Source organism: Labrus mixtus, chromosome 11, assembly GCF_963584025.1.
Source record: "Labrus mixtus chromosome 11, fLabMix1.1, whole genome shotgun sequence".
Classification (NCBI taxonomy): domain Eukaryota; kingdom Metazoa; phylum Chordata; class Actinopteri; order Labriformes; family Labridae; genus Labrus; species Labrus mixtus.
Genome location: NC_083622.1, coordinates 18,412,054 through 18,433,400, shown reverse-complemented (window position 1 = coordinate 18,433,400; position 21,347 = coordinate 18,412,054). Strand labels below are relative to the sequence as shown.

General features: G+C 41.7%; 1 protein-coding gene across 1 annotated transcript; it reads right to left on the bottom strand.

Moving 5' to 3' along the window:
* Positions 1-386: 386 nt before the first annotated feature.
* Positions 387-12,063, bottom strand: LOC132983949 (ataxin-1-like). Its single transcript, XM_061050522.1, has 3 exons — positions 11,601-12,063; positions 5,876-7,949; positions 387-5,073 (listed from the first exon to the last, which is right to left on the bottom strand). Exons 2-3 carry the CDS (start codon positions 7,688-7,690, stop codon positions 4,378-4,380), a joined length of 2,511 nt encoding a protein of 836 aa, XP_060906505.1. The 5' UTR covers positions 7,691-7,949; positions 11,601-12,063; the 3' UTR covers positions 387-4,377.
* Between the last annotated feature and the right edge of the window lie 9,284 nt (positions 12,064-21,347).

Sequence of the window (21,347 nt, the reverse complement as noted above, 5' to 3'; positions counted from 1 at the left end):
TCTCTTCCTGTATCACTCTCATATAAATGACACAAGGTTGTTGCGCCCCACCTTAAGGCGGACCTATGTGGCAAAAGACTCAACACCCAACACCCAAAATTCAATAAAGAAAACACGTTCTAAAAGTCAAAATCATGGGATGTATTATTAACAAAGTGCTATGAGAAGCAGCAGTGGCAGTAGTCCCCACTCTAAATGTCTCTCTTCTCTGAGAGCAGCTCTGAACTTTAAAGAGCCTCCGACTAGGTGAACCTAACCATAATCATTTGATTCATCTGCAGGCTGACACACAGCAGAAAAGGACAAACTGCACATGGAACAACATAAAGCCGTAACCAAGGCCAGGCACTTTCTCTATTTGTCATTCTCACAAAAAGAGACAAGCAACATTTTTCTTTAGACTCTTTATTTTTTATATATATTTGATCAAATGTAAAATCAAACATTTGAAGTAAAGATTTAACAGTTTCTGACTAGCAAACCTCAACACCATCAAAGTAAGGGAACATCATCGATACTTTTACAGACTGTACGTAGGACAATGTGTATCTTATCAAACAGACCCAAATTACAAAATATCTTTTTAAGTCTTTTACTCCCATAATGTCCTGTTTTTGTTTTTGTTTTTTTTTGTTTTTTAGCTGGTGCAAACGAAATTATCATAGGTGATGCACTGAACTGCAATTATGTCAAATAAATAATATTGTATGTTAGAAATTAAACTTTACTTCAAAGGTCTGTACACAGGGATCAGTGTTTATCCTCTCCATGGCAACAAGGTCAAACCAATTGTATAATGGAAGACTTTAGCTATTTACAAATCACTGAGATGATGTACAGTTAGAGTACAAATATCTCAGACATGCTGTACATTACTTCTGTGTGTTAGATAAGACTAAAACACCCTGCATCCCAACCCCATATACAAAGTGCAATTCCATTAATCACCACAAGGTGGGCTTGTACACTGTATTAAACATGTAGAAATGTTCTGGAAAGTATTTATTTAGAGGGGCCATGTTGAAGCATGTTTGTAAACAAGAAGAGTACAGTATATTATAGTTACTGAACCTTTGAATTTAAAGCCCCTACACACCTGTGGTACACAATCAGAAGTGTTCTGATTTATTTTTGCCTGATTTGTCCTCTTCTCTAAGCTCAGAGGAGTTTTACTACACTGCCGAATGATTGACAACTTCTTGTTTCATCTGTCCGTGTGGGACAACATCAACATTTATTTCTGTGAGAACAATGTGTTGATAACTCTGTCTAGCTTACAGCATTGCTTCTTGAAGCTTCGGTTTGGGCTGAGATAAAAAATAGCAAGAATAACTTTGGATGTAAAGGACCTCTGAAGGAATATTTCACATTATGGGCAATTATCTTATTTGCTTTCTGGCAGAAAGTTCAATGAGAAGACTGATACCGATCTCAGTGCAGTAACTATGAATCTACCACCGGCTGACAGCCTCGCTTAGAACAATGACTGAAAAAAAGAGGAGAAATGCAAAGCTACATATTAGTTCCATAGTACATGGAGGCCATTGTGGTAGAAAAAAAGGCAGGGATTTGTAATATTCCCCCCAAAAAAACTCTATATCTATATTATAGATATTTCTCACAAATTAAATTTAAAAAAGAAATTCAAATCTTCATAGATAATTGAGTCATTCACTTAGGAAAAACATCTTAAATTACCACCAAAATAATGGGGCGCTGATGTTTTTGTTTTCTGAATTAAGGAAACTAGATTTTCTTTCCCCATTCTCAGTTTTTGTGCCAAGCCACGTTTACTGGCTGTAGCCTCATAATTCACCACACTTACAAGAGCGGTATCGAATCTTCTCATCTGCTTATTAAAAAAAAATATAGATGTATGTTTATGAAACCCAAATGTCAAATCATGTCATTAATACAGTTACATTTGATAGATTATAGGTCTGTGTTATGGTGTCACTTAAGAAGAAATATTACAAACACGGGCCAGGCTCAAAGAGAGAAAATGTCCTCTAAGATAAAGTGATGAAACAGTACTGTACTCTTTTTAACAGTGAAGACTATAAGACCACATCATTTTTGAAGAACAGTCACTGGGCAGTGTTTTGTAGCCTGAGCAGTCAAACACAAACATAAGAAAACAGTCTGCTTACTGGATTTACAACAAACACCTTTCATGTTATAAAAGGTAAATGGCTATTGAGATAAACTGCCGTTCATATTCACACAAACTGTATGTGACAGTGTGCAAGTCAAAGAGGCCAAATGATGTCGATGCTCCCAAAGAAGTGTAGCACATTCATGAACAGTAGATCAATACCTGAACAGACAAAAAAAAAACTAAAGCAGGAGACCACTTCATGTTGGTGAGTTCATGGAATGACTGAAGAAGGAGGCGCTGTGGCACATACAGTACATAGGCTACATAAGGGTTAAAATATCTACACACACACACTGTACACTCTCTAGGATACAATTTACTGTACATAATCAACACTACAAGTCTCTCTTTCCTCTCTCTATAGTAGCTCTTTCTGTCTTCAAAAATAAATGTGACATAGTTTGCCCCATGTGTGTTTACATTCCCTGCCCTGGTACATTATGTTTCCCCCTCATTGATAAACCTGCAGGACATGATGTGATGAAAAACAGTCAGTAGATTATTCTATTTTCAGTCTAACAGCTGAGGAGCAGGGACACCAACATACGGCTGCTGGATGCTTCCTCAAAGTGCTGCTGCTCTAAACACACACATTCACGTGACTGTGGACATGCACACGCACGCGCGCGCGCGCACACACACACACACACACACACACACACACACACACACACACACACACACACACACACACACACACACACACACACACACACACACACACACACACACACACACACACACACACACACACACACACACACACACACACACACACACACACACACACACACACACACAGCGTCTCAGCCCTTCACACACAGACACGGATGCACACTGTTCCTGAGTATGAACTTTAGGAGAATTGTTTTGGCTCTACTCTAAGGAAATTGACATTTACACTCGTATAAGTGGGGGGAAATATGTGCTGCTGTAAAATGTGTAGGTATTTGTAAGGCCATAGTTTCTGTAAAGAAAGCCATAGGATAGGTCACAAGAGGGTAAAATAAGTAATTACTTTGTCATGTTTGATTTATTGTATTGATGTGTTTGCATTTTCTGTTGCTTTTTATCCATATTTTTATACAAACAATGTTAGTGATGGTTGTGTAATGTGAAAGGGAAATAAAAGAATCAGCTCTAGCACAGATATTTCATGTCTACTTTTTGGTTTTATGACCCTTCTGCCGCCTTTTATCTAGGTCATTTTACAGGTAGAGTAGGCAGATGTTAATGTCGCTCTGTACTTCTGAATGTATGACTATGCAGTTGCTTGATAAAAAAAAATTATATGAAAGGCAATAAGTCAGAGCTGTGTTTTATAATTGACTTCTAACACATCATTTTCAGCCTACCAGTCAGAGATGTAGCAAAAATCATAATTTGACTTCATAAATCAGTATGGAGGACAACATTTCAGGAATCTACATTCAGGCCTTTTCAGTCTTGATATTTGCATTTTGTACTGACAACTTGAGGTCACAGCTACAGCCACACAAACCCAGCTATATCCTCTGCTCTGTCTGACACCAAAAAAAAAACACACATAGGCACATTCTCATGAAGAAAAGTGGCACAGAGTCACCTGCTGTTAGTACACACACCTCTGACAGTCTGACAATAAAAACATTTTATGCAATAAAATAAAAAGATAGTAAAGGCAGCAGAGATCACCAGATCATCCATGATCACTCTTCTTGTAACACCACAGGTCTCTCTCTCTCTCTCTCTCTCTCTCTCTCTCTCTCTCTCTCATTTAACCACTGATACATTTAACTATGAACCAAACAAATCATGAGTCCCAATATGATTACTCACATTCTACACTATGACAAATGTGCCTTTGCTTGTTTATGTGAAAGCAGGAATGGTCAACTGATCTGCATCCAACGGGTTAAAGCCACATGATAGAGGAAATCCAGCTTATGATATGTGACACACAGGTCAAATGTCTTTCAGGTCGCTGACTGCCATTCATACTCAACATTCACTCTGCATTCATTTTTGCTTTCAGCATTGATTGCACTGATCTCGTGTGTGATACCACTGATGAAGGTGCTCGACTGTACTTCATTGTAGACATCAGACTTATGTAAAGAAAAGAAAAAAAACGTGTAAATACTGGGTAAACTCCTATATTACAGTATTCTGGATAGAGAAAAAGAGAGGGGTTAAACACAAAGCAAACCACAGGTAAAAAAAACTCCTTACAGGTTCTCTCAACAGTCTACTCTTTTGATCAAGAACCTCTCTCTCCCAGTACTGGAGTGTCCCTCTATACTGATTTTAACCTCCTGAGGGATGAAGGAGGGTTTAGGCAGAGTCAGAGGAGGCTCCTCCGCTGCTCTCTCTGCCTGGTCTCGCTCTGGAGCTGACCAGCGTCTCTTACGGGATGCAGGTCTCTCTGGGTCACCACATTGCGTTTTGGTAAGAGCAGCTATGTCTGTTTTCACTGATTCCTGCCTTATTTCTCCAGTGCCCGAGACAGCCAACAGTGTTCCACTCCCATAGATCCCCTCTCCTTGTCCTGGAACTAATCCCAATCCCAGTGGTAGCTCTGATCCTGGTCTTGGTCCAGTGACCCGCTCTCTCTCCAGCCTGTCTGCACTGCAGGCCTTCATAAGGAGGCCACTGTTATGGCTCCCGGCGTTCGGACTCGCACTGTTTCTGACAGCGGCATCCATGTTTTGACAGGAGTCAGAGAGGTGACCGGTCTGTATCTTGGTTCCCAAAGTCTGGCTGTCAGTTACTGAAATGTTCCTCAAGCTGCGCAGGGTCAGCGACACACACACATCCCCCACACACAGCTTGGCGCAGGACAGCTCAAACAGCTGGGTGGTTCTGTCTGGGCAGCAGGATGACCAGCCTTGACCAAAGACAAAGAAAGGGTACTCCACCAGCACTTCCACACACACCTGGAGAAGAGCACATACACAACAGAAAGTTAGCTTCTAGCTGGATACACATACAAATATCAAACAAATGTCAACAAATGTACCTCTAGAAATAGTAAGGCATGACATGATTAGTTCATATTGCAAAGCAGTGTTCAGTTGTTTGATATTGACACAATTGTGGATTCAGCCATCTCTGTTGTTTACTAAATAGCCTCAACAGGACTTCAACCCACCTGATATTTCATTAAAAGTTGTGAATTGCTCAATCAAATGGAAATTGAGGGGGAGCAGACACATCTAACGATGAGCAGAATGTGAGTTCACATATTCAGCAGTGTAAATAATAAAGATATGAAGGCTGGATTCCATTTAGCTGCTTCAATTCACAAACTATCAAATCTTTCTGAGAGTCTCAATGGAAAGGTGCCATTGTTAATGTTGTTAACATCAGTGGTTTTCCTGCTCTGACTAGTCAAAATATCAGCTGGGAAAATGGTCTATTTTTTCTTTTTCTAGACCCTGGCCAAAACAGATTCATCACTATGCCCATCTAAGTCTGTCTGTCGATCAAGACATTACATTACAGAGAGCTTATCAACCTAACTTATTACTAGTGGATCCTTTTATACTGTACACTTTCATGGTCTCATAATTTTCATGGTCTTATGTAAACTTCTGATCAGTAGTTATGTGTGCATTCATTGTCATCAAAATGGCCCTTCGATGCCATTTGATATACCAGGGTAAACTCAAAGAGGGCAACTATGAAAAATACATTTGTAATTAATTGTACTAGAATGATGAATGAGGAGTAACTTGCCTGGGCTTTGAGCGCTCCCACAGAAAACTGTATGACCACAGCATTAGGACTCTGCCCATTGTCAATGCGTTCGACAGTACTGGAGTCAATCTTCAACTCACTGCTTATTTCAGCACTCTGGATGAAGTCCTCTGTCTTCAGGTCCTCAACTCTCTTCAGCTCCCCGTCAGCCAACTGAATGATGGAGCCTCGCATAAAGAAAGGAGGAAGCGCCACAGGGGGGGAGGAAGAGGAGATGGAGGGGGAGGCTTGGATGGAAACTGGGTTGGGAGTAGGGATAGGAGTGGGTGTTGGGGAGGGAGCTGCCACAGCAGCAGGAGCTGGGTGTGAGGGCGGGACTGGCAGCACTGGGGCTTGGGCAACAGCAGGGGAAAGTTGGTTTCCATTTGGCCCGAGTGCTTCACACTTGGACAGGGCCGTGGCCAGATAGGCATGCGGCATGGCGGTGGATATTTGAGGGGTGGTGGTAGCAGTCAGTGTGCTAACAGAGCGGCTAACCTCAATTTCTGAGCTGTTATTTGTTCCACTGACTGGGATGAGCAGAGACTGACCGCTGGGGATGACAAGGTGCTGGGGCAGTGTGGCATGGTAGCTGACTGCATGCTGGTTTGTATTGGTGATATATCCAATGATGGGTGGCTGTGTAGAAGAATAGAGACTAGCTGGTAGCTCCTCAGACGGTAGAGTTGTCTGGATGACTGTGTGAGGAGCAACGGACTTCATCACCTCTGATGAAGTGAGGGAGGTGAAAGAGGAGGATCTGGATACTGGCTTCCCCAAACAAATGCCTCCTTTCTCAGTCTGGACCAAGGAGATTTTGTTTGGGCCAGCATCCCGTTCAGCTCCATGGTTTGGCTGGGCAACTAGCACCAAGGAGGTCTGGAGTCCTGCAGGGTTATGAGCATATTCTGCAGGTAGGATGATATGTCTGGCCTCATAACTCTGGACATGCTGATGGTTCGCCAGCTGATTTGGTTGTTTGGTATGTTTTAGCACCTCAAATTCCCCATTCAGCGTACCCTTAGCATGTCCGTCCATTTTCTTTCCAATTGGGCTGTCTGCATACTGAACCACCAGCTGTGATGGAGCCAGAGTGAGCGTTTGAGGGAGGACGGTTGTGTGAGGATGCAGCTGGAGGTGGGCTGTGGATGGAGTGATTGCATTTCCACTGACAGTGAGAGGAGTTCTGCTGTCCAGATGAATGTACTGGCTGGTGACTTGGGGAGAGCCTGGGAGCGACACAGGAGTCAATTCTGTAGGAGAAACAGCTATTTGAAACTGCTGCTCCCCTTTGGTGTTGGGGGAGATGAGGGCAGTGGTGTAACTGTCTAGGTGGGTGCGCTGTCCAATGGTAGAGCTAGTTGGTGCAGAGCTAGCATTTGTGGAGATGATGTGGGAGGAGATGTAGCCGGCATAGGGCCCAGAGCTTATGAACTGAACGTTGGGTCCCAGCTGAGCAAACTGGATAGTTCCAGCCTGCTGGGGAAGGGCTGTTGGGTAAACGGCAGGCAGAGAGGTCAGGGGAACGGCAGACAGAGGAGCGGCTGGGGAAGAGATAGAAGTTGAGGGAAAAGTGGAGGAAAAAGTGGAGGAAGATGAGGATATGGGACATCTCTGAATCTCTGCGTCCCTTGATTTGCAGCGTTCACTGGCTACACTTGCAAGCCATGCTAGGTTCTCCGTGTGGGGACTGTCAGCAACCAGTCCAGCTGCAGGTGTGGCTGTGGCCACCACCACTGGCCTCTGCTCCAAAGCCAGGATCTCCCGCTTCTTAGGAGGCAGGCATCCATTACTCCGCTCCTGGTTGGATTTCATTATGCCAGCTTTGGTTCAGCAATCACAGGTACTCCGTTTAAGACTTTCTTGTTCTGTCTTTCTCTCTCTCGCTCTCTTTCCTTGAATAGATGTTTACGTGCAGGGGCTGGCCTCTCTGGCTCTCTTCGTGTTCAGTGGTTGACAGCTCAAGATCTCAAAACAAAGAAGATGGAGTCACTCCAGCTCACAGAATGAGCTCCAAAGACTTCATGAGGAATCATCTCTGACTGATCCAGCTCCCTATGATGTCCGCAGGAATCTGACAACAGAGAGAAGCTCAAATCAGATACTCAGGTAAGCAGGAATTAAAGGTCTGAAAAACATGTTGAACAGCTTAAAGGCCCTCTATGCATGAAGATGCCCTTATTTTTCAAATCCAACAGAGGTACTAGCTCAGTATATACAGCCTGTTTTTTGTATCAACATATTCACATAATGCAGCTTGAAATGCAGACACTCAAACATTTACAAAAAAATCCCTGGTGTTTAAAGATGGTGTCCTTGATTTTGCCACAAGGTGGTGTAGGGTACAACTCCTGCATCTGATTTATGTTTTTCTAATGCACTTGACATGTAGGCCATAGTGTGTACTATGAACATTACTCCAAGAATAACCCGTTTAAGATGCAGCTCCAGATGATCTATCTGTCAGGGCTCAGCCTGCCTCTCTATGTGTTATGATGTATGACATACATGAAAGTACAGTGCAATGTTGTGTGTCATCATTTACACAACTTGGAAAAGGCCTTTTCATGTTTCCAACACCACGCAGGAGTTTCCTCAACTGTGTTTTTTCTGTTTATGAGTGTGTGTGCATGTGCATGTGCATGTGCATGTGTACAGGGTTATTGTATGTGTGTTGCTGTTGGCTGTTATCTTGCTCCAGGTTCTAGGGTAAGAAAGCAGGGCAGAGTGAAAGAAAAACAGTACATAGTAACAGCCTCAGAGGAGCTTGTGCTTTTGTCTTTGTTTTAACACTCCATAGTCCTGTGTTGAGTCAGATGGGGCTGCTGTAAATATAACATCCACCTCCAGACAGGAACTCTGGGTCAGTGGGCACTTCAGAAAAATGAAGTGAAAACAATATGGCTGGAAATTTGATTATGGAACAATCTGCAAGAAGCGTAAATGGGCCTTTGTTGCAATCACTGAAGTGCTTCAAAATATTTGAACAATGGCTTTCCGCTGAAGGAAAATTGAGTAGTGTTGCAAAGTTCAAGGGAATGCTAAGTGGACAACAAACAATGAATGAGTAGGCCCTCTTAGAGTTTGGGCAAGCGAAAGGCTGACCGAAGCCAGGTAGAGTTGAATGAAACAAGCTTTTTATTTGCAGCCAGGTCGGTTGAACTCATGATGTGTTCAAGGTGGGCTATTGAGAGGTACCTAACTATGTCAACAGCCCACAGCAGCAGCTAGACATGATCAATGTTTGACTGGAGGCCCAGACATAAGGTGTATTGTAGATTGATATTTATGCACAAATGTTTAAGCTATGAGGAAACACAGTATGAGGTGCATGCAGACATGCAACATTGACATGCAGCTGTTTGCAATGCTTTTTCACAGTTTCTTCCTCGGATTAGCTGTTTTTTTCCCTGCAGGCTTATCTGTGGGTCAATGCACACCACTCTGAGTTGTTCATTAGCCAGAGGCACCACGGAGATGGAGTGTATGACACACACTCTCACACATCCATCCATTCAGTCCTCTCCCCTAAATACCATTTAGAGGAGCTAGTAGACAGTGCTAAATCGTATTTTCATATCATAGAGGAGTTTGGCTACAGCAGGCTACTCAGACGTGTTACATAAAGACAGAGGGGAAAAAAACGCAGGAAGCGACCTTGGTCAGTTCTATTTAGATGCATCTACCTCTAATGCTGGCTTTGACAAGGTCACTGCATCGGAAGGCAGCGAAAACCTTGTGCAATATGCATTTCATCTAACCACAAACCCTGGAAGATTCAGCAGATGTAACAAAGGAGTAGAGCAGCAGAGCTGGAGAGAAACAGAAACAGAAACAGAAAGAGGAGAGCCAGGGGGAGGAAAGAGAGAGGGGCAATATACGATGACAGATAGAACTGTGTAAAAGGAGGAAAGGGAGTAAGGAGGGATTAAGAGTGAGAAAGGGAGAGAGAGAATGGGGAGAAGAAGATAGAGTGCTGCCTCTCCTGACCCACATTGAGCAGCGCCTGCAGCATCAGAGCACCAAACCCCCACCTCCTCAAGAGATCCCCCGATCAGCAACACAGCCACCGCTACAGCCTGAGCTACAGTGTGCAGCATCGCTCAGTGGCAACAACCCCACCTCAGCTACACCGTATCAACACTGGAATGACATCACATCTAAAGCACAAGAATGATCCTTGCAGCACAGGACGACAAAGCAAGGATGCGCTGTTTTTATTAATCCCACAAAAACACACCATCACCATCAAGATACAACAGAATTCTCTACATGAGGTGTCTTTCCTCTCCTCATATGACCTGTGCTGCACTATGAGCACATCACACACACAGCTCAGCAGCCAAAAGCCTCTCTCAATTTTCCAGCCTATTATTAGAACACAGTGACACTAACAAACATACGGCTCATGTGATACTATGGAGAACAAAGGCAAGTCTTCAAGCCGTGACACACTAAACACAGGAGCCCTGTCCCAGGACTGTCACCTTTGAGACATTTATTGAGAGGGGACAACACAGTGAGAGATGGAGAGGGGTGATGCTCATCACTCTAATGATTTTCAGCTCAGACAGAACGATAGAGCCAGCCCTGCATGTGATCCTCTTACTCCCACGTGAAAAAAGCTGCACAAACCATAGAAATACATTTGTGTTAAGATGTGTGTCATCCATCACTGGAGCCCGGATGAGCTGTTTTGTTCATTCAACCTCCTCTCTGTTGTCTCCAGGTGAGAAACCCCCAGCAGAGATATATCTCCTCCCTCTTACGCAGCAGCAGTCTCCAGCTCCTCCAGTCCCCTACATCCTCTCCTTCTGCCTGAGTCTTCTCTCATGTTTCCAGATCAGCGATTTACTTCTCGCATTGATCCACAGCTTCATAGCAATAACATTTATCTGCAGCAGGATGATGCAGTGAGGCAATAGAAAAACAACAGAATTATTTAGTGACTGATGTCCTGATATGTTGCTTCTATGAGGTAATGCAATTTCTCGTAAACCTGTTGTCAATAATGTAAGGCATGTTCATGTGTCACCTGCCAGACCAATCATAGATACACAGTGAATATCCTGTACAGCAAATTGCTATATATAGAGTACAAAAACATCATTATCAATCTGAGAATTGGCATGAAACAGAGGGGGGAGGTACTATGGAGGACAATATGTATGTGCGTATATGTGTATCGCGGCATATAAATAGGACCTCCCCTCAAGCCTCTTTCATACACAGCTGCTTTAACCACAGAACAGATCGATACAGTGTACTGCTTTATCTAATACCCAAAAGAGCCATTTTACTGCCCCGTCTCCGTACAAACGTGGTGCCTGTGCCTTTAAGAGGCGGACCGACCGTGTGGCAGACTAAAGCAGACAGTAAGAACAGGCAGCGGGTTTCGGCTGTTTGTCTTCACAATGACTCCAGAGTTCTGCATCGCTGCCCGACACACAACCGATCACACAGCATACGAGCAGAGATGTGTTTGCAAGCGTCACTCTCGGCAGGCAACTCCACAAGCAAACAGGGTCAATGCTTTTGAACGCTACAACTGTGACTCTGTACACAGACGCTGTGACTGTAGCCTCTGGGGTCTTCACAATGACAGTGAGATGAGTGTAGTAGCAGTAGCATAAAATACTACTGTGGCACAAATCAAGACGAAAAGAGACAAACCATCCCCCCCTCCTCCTCCCCTCCTTTGGTTAGAGTACTAAGAATAGCTCACCAGTCTCTCCACAGCCACTGCTTGCAGAGCATGTCCAAGGATTCTTCCTGCCTCTGTGTGTGTGTGTGTATCTATGTATGTGCGTTGGAGACGTGTTTCCTAGGACTCCTCTTCCTGAATCTCTCCTTTGTGCCGCTCTCTTCTCCTAGAGCCTGTGCTGTTGCTGCTCCAGCTCTTCCTTCCTCTCTCTCTTTCTCTCTCTCTGGGCTCCTTGGTTTGGATAATATACGCTGCCCCTGCAACGGGCTGACGATAAAGGAAGTTCCCCACTGCTGAAGCAAACACCAAGTCCTGCGTTCAAGGCTGCTCCAACGTGTGTTATGCAAGGCCACCAGACCGCCAGCTCCCTCTCTGCCTGGCTGTTTCTCTCTTTCTCTCTCTGTGTGTGTTTCTGCCTCTCTCTCTTTCCCTCTCCACCACCCTCCTCTTTCTTTCTCTCTCTCAGTACTCCACTGACACAGCTCCTCCCCCAGCCAGCCTCATCAGCCGCATCAGGTATTCATTCAAAAAAACACACTCTACTTGGCTTGGCGCCCAGACTACGCTCACACAGCGAGGGAAAGGAGGGGGAGGGAGCAACAGACGGAGTGGAGGGTGAGGGAGGGAGAGTGAAAACGAGAGAGAGCTGGAGAATCAGAGAGGCTTTGCTCAGACAGTCATACTGCATGAATGTGAATAACTGTGGGATATTCACATTGGCTTACACATGGAGAGACACTAACACATATGCACAAGCACAAACCGACAGAGGATTAAATTGTTCAATGTGTTAGCACGTCAAAGCTGATCTAATGCACGGCCTCGTTCTTGTTCATTTTCATGTGCACTTTCCCCAGTGGAGGCAAATCTCTTCCTAATCTGCCCTGTAAATTGCCCTACAATTTTAGTCTTTTCACGCAAAGTGACTCGGACTTGCTTGTCACTACCCCCCTTCACGGTTTCCCCAGGCCTCCCCCATCTCTTACCCAGCGATATTTCCCTCAGAACAGGCAGGCAGCCCTGATAAACACCCTGACGCCCGGCCACTTGGCACTGGAGCCCTCCTCACCCAAGGGGCCTCCTCCTTATCCAGTACAGCATGGAACAGAGAGAGCCTGGCTGCAGACAAGCACTCACCATCACTAGACCAGCCATCTATCTGCTCCTCTGCAGGCAAAACAAGCAGGGTGTCACCTTAACCTAGACTGCAAACTAAAGAAAACACAGAGAATGCATCAAATTAGACAACCATGCTAATACAACAAGACTAGAAAATAGTCTTATAACTACACCGGCTGTTATGGAGGGGCTGAAATTTCCCACAGCTGCATCCTCAAATAAGAGGTGTTATGTGAGTAGCTTAAGCGAATTTCTCTGTAGCAGCAACAAAATTGCATAGAGTTTATTATTCTTTGAAATCTAAATATCAAAACTGTCATTTGGGTGTAATTACATTCATGTATTTATTTATCTTTCAACCGATCGAGCCTTGGACAGGTCCCAACCCGTTGATTATTACAAAAACACAAGCACTCATTTCAAACCACTAAAATCCAAAGATGTGCTTCCCCCGCTGGTGATCCTGAGAACAAAAAAAAAACATGGGCATACTGTACATCTTCCTTGCAAAGGTACGACAGCCACATAATTCTACTGTGACTCAAGTTGCTTCAAAGAAGCTGCCAGCATTGTGTAAATTATACTAACTACACAATCCCCAAAGCTACAAACGTAACAAGATCATCTAGTAGAGATCGTGGTTTTCCTTACATGACATGGCTCCCTGTGCGTTCAAGGTCAGACTTAATGTCAGCCAAGCAAGCTCAAATAAGCTTTCCTGGGATAATTCACAAATCCAGCTGGTGTAATTGCATGGAGTAAAATGCTCACTGTACCGAGTAAATCAAGAGTGAGAACACAAGAAGACACAACTGTTAAATCTCTCTTCCTGGTTTTAGCTTGACTGTGGCTGCATTTCTGGACAGGGTAAAGTGGTAGTGCTTCAGAATGTACAGCTTCATTCTTCCCAGTTTGCAGTGTGATTATAAGGATGTAGCAGTACAGTACATACTGATATATTATTAAGAATTAAGTGTACAAGCTGTGAATATAGTGACTGAAAAGGTCATCCCTTACTCACAAGCCATGTGTGCTGATGCGATGATAGGATTGTTTTCTGCAGAGTTGTGTTTAAGGGGCACTATGTCAATGTTATGTATGGTAATATGTTGGATGTAAATCAGAATTCTCTGAGGTTAGTTCACTGTTTGAATAGAAACGCTGAGTTTATGGTTCTAAAAGTTCCTCATTGCTCTTATCATATGTTCATGTTATTATAGGGCATGACTAATGGAAATTCTAATCAAAAATTGTATTAACCAAGACAGAACATAAAATCTATTATAATCTTCTACACTTAACCCCTAACCCTCGGCTGTTACAATGTCTTTTGTTTCGGTTCTGCTGTATTCACTGAAAAATCTCAACATTGCTGTATTCCATAACAATATATATATATATATATATATATATATATATATATATATATATATATATAGCATCCAATGTTACAACGGCCATCCCACAAACTCAAAGCAGAAATCGACCCTGCTGTTTTAAGGAACTATAAAGTTTGTTTATCCTTATTCTGTTATCTGTACCCCTTCAGTGATGCTAAATATACTTTGACGTTCATCTAACAGATTCTACTGAATACTCAGAGATGCTGATTACTGTGGTCAAACCTGACAGAGGGGTTTTGCTGGCATATTTGAATGTGCTCTGCTCTTTTAGGCCAAGCAACATGTGCTGCATTCCTCTGAGTGGTTTACACATGAGAAGAGGGAGTGCTCTGAACTATCCAACCACTAACAAGAATTATGTCATCTAACAAATATTGACTATACTGAAGCTTATGGTCTTTTGATTAAGAGTAGTAGTAAGTAGTAGCGTATTAATGTAGTAGGTACTATATGTTTTTCATTAGCACTCTCTCCCTCCTATTAAACCAAAAGTGCCGAATGCATTACATTCCTTACTTTTCAAACAGAGTCCTCTCAGCACACAGCTGCTCACTGTTCTTCTTTCTAACACACTCAAACACAGTAGCCTTTAGCAGAAAACAGTGAAACTCAAGATGGTTCCAGCTGCTGCAGGTTTTAACACCGGCATTACCCTTACTATGAAGAAAAACACAAGTTTCCATAAGAGTTCCTTTTCAACCACAGTGTCCATGCAAATCTGTAGAGATTACTCATATTACCTTGAAACTGTTCTGGGTCCAGCAAACAATAATCCAAGCATGGTTACCCACACTCTACTCTACATCCTCATCATACAATCCCTTGGGCTCAAGTGAGCCTCCTCTAATGCAGCAGACATGTCCAGACATGTAACACTGATCACTATACTCACAGGACACTGAAAGCCTGTATGATGCAAACAACAGTCACATACTCACATTTGGGAAATAGAAAGCTGAATGAAGTCATTCATAAGTTTTCAAACATTTCAAGGAACACTTGTTCAAACAATTTGGAAAAAAATTGTTACTTGTGGGTCCAATGTTAGTTGAAAATTGTGTATGCCTTTATGGGTTAAGACAGTGGTAGCCATAATCTGATTTTGTGCCAAATTCTCAAAGAATTTATGAGGGAGTGAGAGTCCTGTCTTGCAAAAACTTAAATGCAAACACCATTTAAAAATGCTTAAAGTAAGCATCTGTGTGTCTATGCCACTGACTAAATAATAAGGCCTATGTACGTCATGGAGTCACAAAATGTTATATCAAAGTGTAGTGTCACTAAACATCAACATTAAATTACTGTAATACAGTAGCAAGTCCAATAATTATCATATTTCTATGGTGGCATATAAGTATTAAAGTGCCTATACTGTTTATAAAATGAGAGGAAATTATGCAACACAGCTGATGCCTCACCTGATGAAGCTAACTTAGCTTATTACCTGCAAGCAAGCTAACTTAACTTTTCACATTTTTAGCTTTCTAGCAACATTATATATCGATATTAAACTATTGTAAAACACATATTATCTCCATTTTATCTCCTTTTTAAACTTTTATGAAAATACATGACAAAGTCAAGGTTTACCTGCAGTTCCAATTGCTAACATTACCGACATGAATGTACATGAACTATTTCTGACCTGAGTGGACTAAACCATGTGCAACTTTCAGAGGGTGGCAAGGTGCCTCACATGCTCTGATCACTCTGATACGATTTTAGAAACTTTAGATAGTCGTCAAATTAGTCATTCAGTAAGCAATGCATGACCCCAAAAGCCAATAATATGTAGTTTATAAATAGCTCTTTAAAAAAATGTAAATATTTTAGGTAGGCTATTCTAAGGCTTCCTCCCTATGGTGTTGTGGCCCTGGGTGGTTTCACTTTTCCTGCCAATTAGTGACCATATATTTACAGTAGGTTACAAGCTAGTAGCTTTGCCCCCTTACTACTAGTTTAGTATTGTTGTGTTGTTTTTGTACCTAATGTTTTGTTATTGTATCTATGATATTGTTGTATTGTCGAACAATGTTTGATAAATAAATTTAAAAAAAGGTTTGCCCTGTGAAGGCTGCTAACAAAAACAAAGCCATAAGAAATATTAAAAAGTAAGTTAAGAAGCAGATTTGAGAAATAGGAGAACCTAATGGGGTTAAACTATGAATAAGTAATAAAGAGTACGGAAAGGGGGGGATTAAGAGGGCATTTGGTAAAAGAGCGAGAGGTAAATAACCAATAACTCTGGGTCCTGGTCCTGTCTGAGCAGACCTGTCTGTGCACACTCCAGTTTGGAAGGAGTAACATGCTCACTGCACGCTATGTGGGGAGAATGTGAAAGCGCCTGCTGCCATGGCAACAAGGCAGCTCCACAGTCTCCAGTCCCCATTAAGAAAGATGGGTGGTAACGTGGCTGTAGCTCAATGGTGGTGTAGCATGACACGCTGAAAGAGCCTATTGAGAGCGAGTGAATTCAGCAGTTAATGAAAAGAGCAAAGGGACAGCAATATCTACCAGGCAGGTGATATCGACCTCACCTCTCCAACAAGGTTCATTCATTTGTTAAAGGGTGCATACATATCACATCAACTCAGTTTCACTATTTTGATCAGAAGATACATTGTTGCACACTTCATTTAAAATCTGTCACAAATTATTACATTTCAGCAAGGCTTATTTAGTTCTGACAGGTGTTCAACTTGACCTTGAAAAGGTCCTTGGATGAAATATCTTAAGAGGGAAAAAATGACAAACAAACATATTGTTGGTATAGCTCTGAAACTAAAGTTACCTATTTTAAGGTTATGGGTTCAATATAATTCATTAGAAGAGTAGGCTACAGTAATTGTTTACTTAGGCCTGAAGACTTTGACATTCAGGTGTGATGTAGCCTAATATATTTCTTATATATATATATATATATGAATATGTTTTATTTCACAATAAAAATGACATGTCTTTACATTTTTAATAAGGGTCTTATATGTTTTTCTTGTAAAAAAAATTGCAATGTGATCATATAGCTATGGGATTGGCTGCTTATATTGGGGAATACGTCAACCTAATACATCAAAAATGATTGCTCTAATCACTTTCTACAGACACCTTCCATACAAGTGTAGGCCTACTGTAGCAGCCAAAAGACCTCAGAATGATATCATCATACATAGGCTTAATAAGGATAACATATTGCCCTTTGAAAGTTGCTCTTCTAAGTGAAATGGTTGTGGTTTTACTGTAGTACATAATTAAACTGACCTCTTTAATCCAGTTACATTTGGATAGTAAGCATGTGCTGAGAGCCAAATTCAGCAGAACAAAACAGATTTCATCCTGAGTCCAAATGCCAAGACTCTTCTCATTCAGCTGAAAATAGAAAGCCAATGCTTACGCACATCTCCAGAACACAGTTTTGGGCAACTATAAGACTGGGTGGGGGGGATTTGTGGAGTAGTATGGCCACTGAGGGAATGTAGAAGAGTTTGTTTAAACACTTGAACATAATGAATCATAAAGACACATAAAACACAAATGAGCTCAATGCACAGCTAGAAAAATCAAGTTCCTCTTAATATATAGATGAAGAGATTTGTTTGATGGTTTAATAGGAAAGATGGGGAAGGAAAATTAGACAATATAATACTACCGGTAACTTCCTTATAATATGTTATTTTATATTAAATAAAATATCTGTCAATACAACTTCTTTACTCAACATGGACCCATGCTGATTCTTTCATAGTCAGCTGATTTAGATAGTCAAGCAAGGAACCAGACCATTATTGAAATGACCTCAGTGACCTTAGTGAAAGCCTGCCCAGTCCTCCTGCTGTGGTGGAGGTTAAATACCAGATACATACAACAGAGGGCAGTATATTTGCCTCTTAAGCTGCACCTCAGACACATTGATGTGTGTAAAATAGATATATCACTATATCAACATAATGTGAAATTATGCAAGCAAACAGTGCACCCATTTGAAACCTATTCTTTTTTTTAAGCATTTAATATTTTATAACACATTCTTGTGTATTATCTTTGCAGTTCTGCAAATGGAAACATAATAGGAGATTTTGATTATTACATTTGTTTTTCCATCTTTGATTTTGTTTTATATTTTGATCTTTTTTTTTAACTTCACATAAATATAGCACTTTTTCCCATATCCCTACTGTTTCTGGGAATCAGTAACAAGAGCCATGTAAGGTGGCAGGAACTAAGTCTCATGTGTACTGTTTTCTTTTAATTATTTTTGTAAAAATGCAGCTTTGTTTCCAGTCACTTGCATCCAGCACCTCCTTATGCAGTGGTGAAGACTTTCTCTTCATGAGGAATACTGAGGTGACAAAGTGAAAAGGACACGCAGCTGTCAAGGAGAATCCAAAAAAATCTTACATTTCTACAGGCAGAAAAGGGGCCAAATAAATTATAGACCAATTTCTACCCTTCAGTTTAGAGTCCTACATATTTATGTGCAGCAAAGCAACATTATCTAAGAAGGAGAGAAAAGCTGAATGTCTCTGCAGTTACAAATTCAGCCTCCATGGTTGTCTTGACAACTCGGCAGCCTCAAGCAGAAGTCTGCTGGATTCAAAAACACAAACAGCCAGAAACCTAATGTTATGTCATAGAAAAATATATGAATGCTGCGCTGCTTCCCCTCAACACATATACACTCTCACCGTCTCTCTTCATGCGACTGTATCACTCATACTGGGTTTGTTTTCGCCTCATATTCAGAACTATTTTTAGACCAGGAGACAGCACTCCAGCACAGACAGCATGCTATCCTGGAAAATGAGTTTATTCATATCATACTCACTCTTTTTTATTCTCTTTACTAGATAAAGGCTCATTCATAATTTATATTTTTTGATGCAGTGCATGCAAATGATACAGTGGTAATCTGATCACATTTGGACACACACATCCAGTTTAACTTCCCCTTTACCTAAATACAACTACAACACCCTCAGTCTTTAGATCTCAAATACTCTATAACATTATGAAAGGGTAACTAAACACCAAAACCATTTTTTCAGTTATAAACCTCTGTATTTGAGTATTAGGTAGTGATAATTAACTTGTAAAACTATATAGTGTACTTATAAAAACTTTCAACCAGCGGTACTGGTGGCACAGTGGTTAGTGCGCGCGCCCCATGTATGGAGGCTATAGTCCTCCAAGCGGGTGGCCCATCAGGCTCAAATCCGACCTGTGGCTCCTTTCCTGCATGTCATTCTCCATTCTCTCTCTCTCTCTCTCTCTCTCTCTCTCTCTCTCTCTCTCTCTCCCTGATTTCCAACTCTATCCACTGTCCTATCTCTATAAAGGCACAAAAAGCCCAAAAGTAAATCTAAAAAAAGTGAGTAAGAGCTAGTAATGGAAGAAGTTATGATTTACCTTTTAAGTGAGTTAGTGAACCTGGATCAGTTCTGTGCAACTCAAGTTAAGACTGAAATGAAATGTGAATTGAAATCTTCCCCTGCTCTTCTTTAAATGTCTGACTGTTCTTCCTTCAGAGAAAATAACTTAATACATAAACATTCTACTTTTTACCCTTATCTCCTGTCATAACATTATAATATTTTTTTCTAAGTAGGCTACTTGCTAGATAAAAGTCAATATTCAAACCTGTGCTCGATCTCTTCATATCCATGTGTTTAAACAGCAGTTTTAGTCCCAAAAGTCCTCAAAGATTAACTCATATTATAAATATATATGTATTGATATGCTAATTTGTGTTACTCTCATACTCAATGACATGTTTGTATTAAAGCAGGAGTTCATGTTCCTCACCCAGTTAACAGGTCTCTTCTTCATCAGCAGCCCTCTCCATTCTGGCAGAATCCAGCCAGCCTGTGATTACTGGTTCCACTTGAGAGGAATACCAACGGACATGCTGACACACACTGGGAGAAAAACAACAAGACTGAGCAGTCCACCGCACTTTTCCATGACTTCAAAACACCTGGAGCCAGCTGGTATTTTGAAACCTCTAATGAACAAATAATGACTTTAAGGACAGAAATTGTTTCACTCTCCAAGAGAATATTTTGGTTCAGTTGAGCTCAGGTTGTGTATTGTATTCCTCTGGCCTGTCCGTGGCTCTTTCCAGAAACAGACACAAGGCTGTCAGAGAAAGCTGTGAGTCCTCCATGTGGCCTGGAGATGACTTATAACAAGAGCTATGTAGGGTGGCTGGACCTTATGAAAGGCCATGTGGCAGCAAGGAATAAAACATGGAAAATTGTGTGTGTGTGTGTGTGTGGGGGGGGGGGGGGGAGAAAGACTAGGGTTGCAGTAAAGACAGTCATATTTATGTGAATTGGGATGTGTTCATCAACACTTCTAGTATTGCCAAATGGTATTTTGATGTGTCTTCGATATGCAATAAGGATAATATGAAAATGAACAAATGAGAAACTCTGCCATTTCATGGATGACTAATTTAACTGAGTTTTGAGAGCTTTGGGGTTGATTGTATTATTAAGTGTTTCCACACAAACCTCTGTCATTAATTTCAGTAATCATTTTCCCCTTGAGCTTTTAAAAAAATCTTCCACCTGCACATTCTCTGTGGATGTGAGCCAGAGCCTGTCGATATTAAAATAGATTACAAAAATGCCTGTGCTCCAAATATAGCTACACTCACTCATCAGTATACAGTGAAGTTATAATGGTGGTGGGTAGTGTCTGCCCACACTTCTCGGGTCCTCAGCGTAGCCCTTCACCAATAAAAGTTATATTACTCTGCTGCCTACAGTAATGGCTTGGCGCATGGCAGCAGCATGTGGATGGGGTCTCTCTGTTATCTGGGCGTACCATCTGGGGCTGTCAGCTGAAGCTGCCACTTAGCTGGCCTAACACAATCACCCCATCAACACTTGCGGACAATTGGAGCGTCAGCAGCTCCCACCAAGTTTATTTGACCTGGCAGAAAATTCAAAGGAATTGGGGTGCAAGTGGCCTAGTGGTTAGTTCATGTGCCCCATGTACTGACACTACCAGCTTCAAAGCGGGCAGTCCAGGTTTGAATCTAAACTGTGGCTCCTTTACTCCAAGTCATTGCCCACTCTATTCCCTTCTCTAATTTCTGACTCTATCTACTGTTCTGTCTCTCTAATTAAGGCACAAAAAGCCCCAAAAATAAATCTTAGAAAAGACATTTCAAAGAATGACAGAAAAGTCCTGAAACAAGTCCATACAAGCAGTTCCTTATATCATAAGAAACTTGTCACCCATA

Coding starts and splice junctions, on each gene's coding strand:
- LOC132983949 (XM_061050522.1), bottom strand. CDS start 7,690: ATGAAATCCAACCAGGAGCGGAGTAATGGATGCCTGCCTCCTAAGAAG. Junction 5,074..5,875: donor TGGGAGCGCTCAAAGCCCAG/GCAAGTTACTCC, acceptor GCTCTTCTCCAG/GTGTGTGTGGAAGTGCTGGT.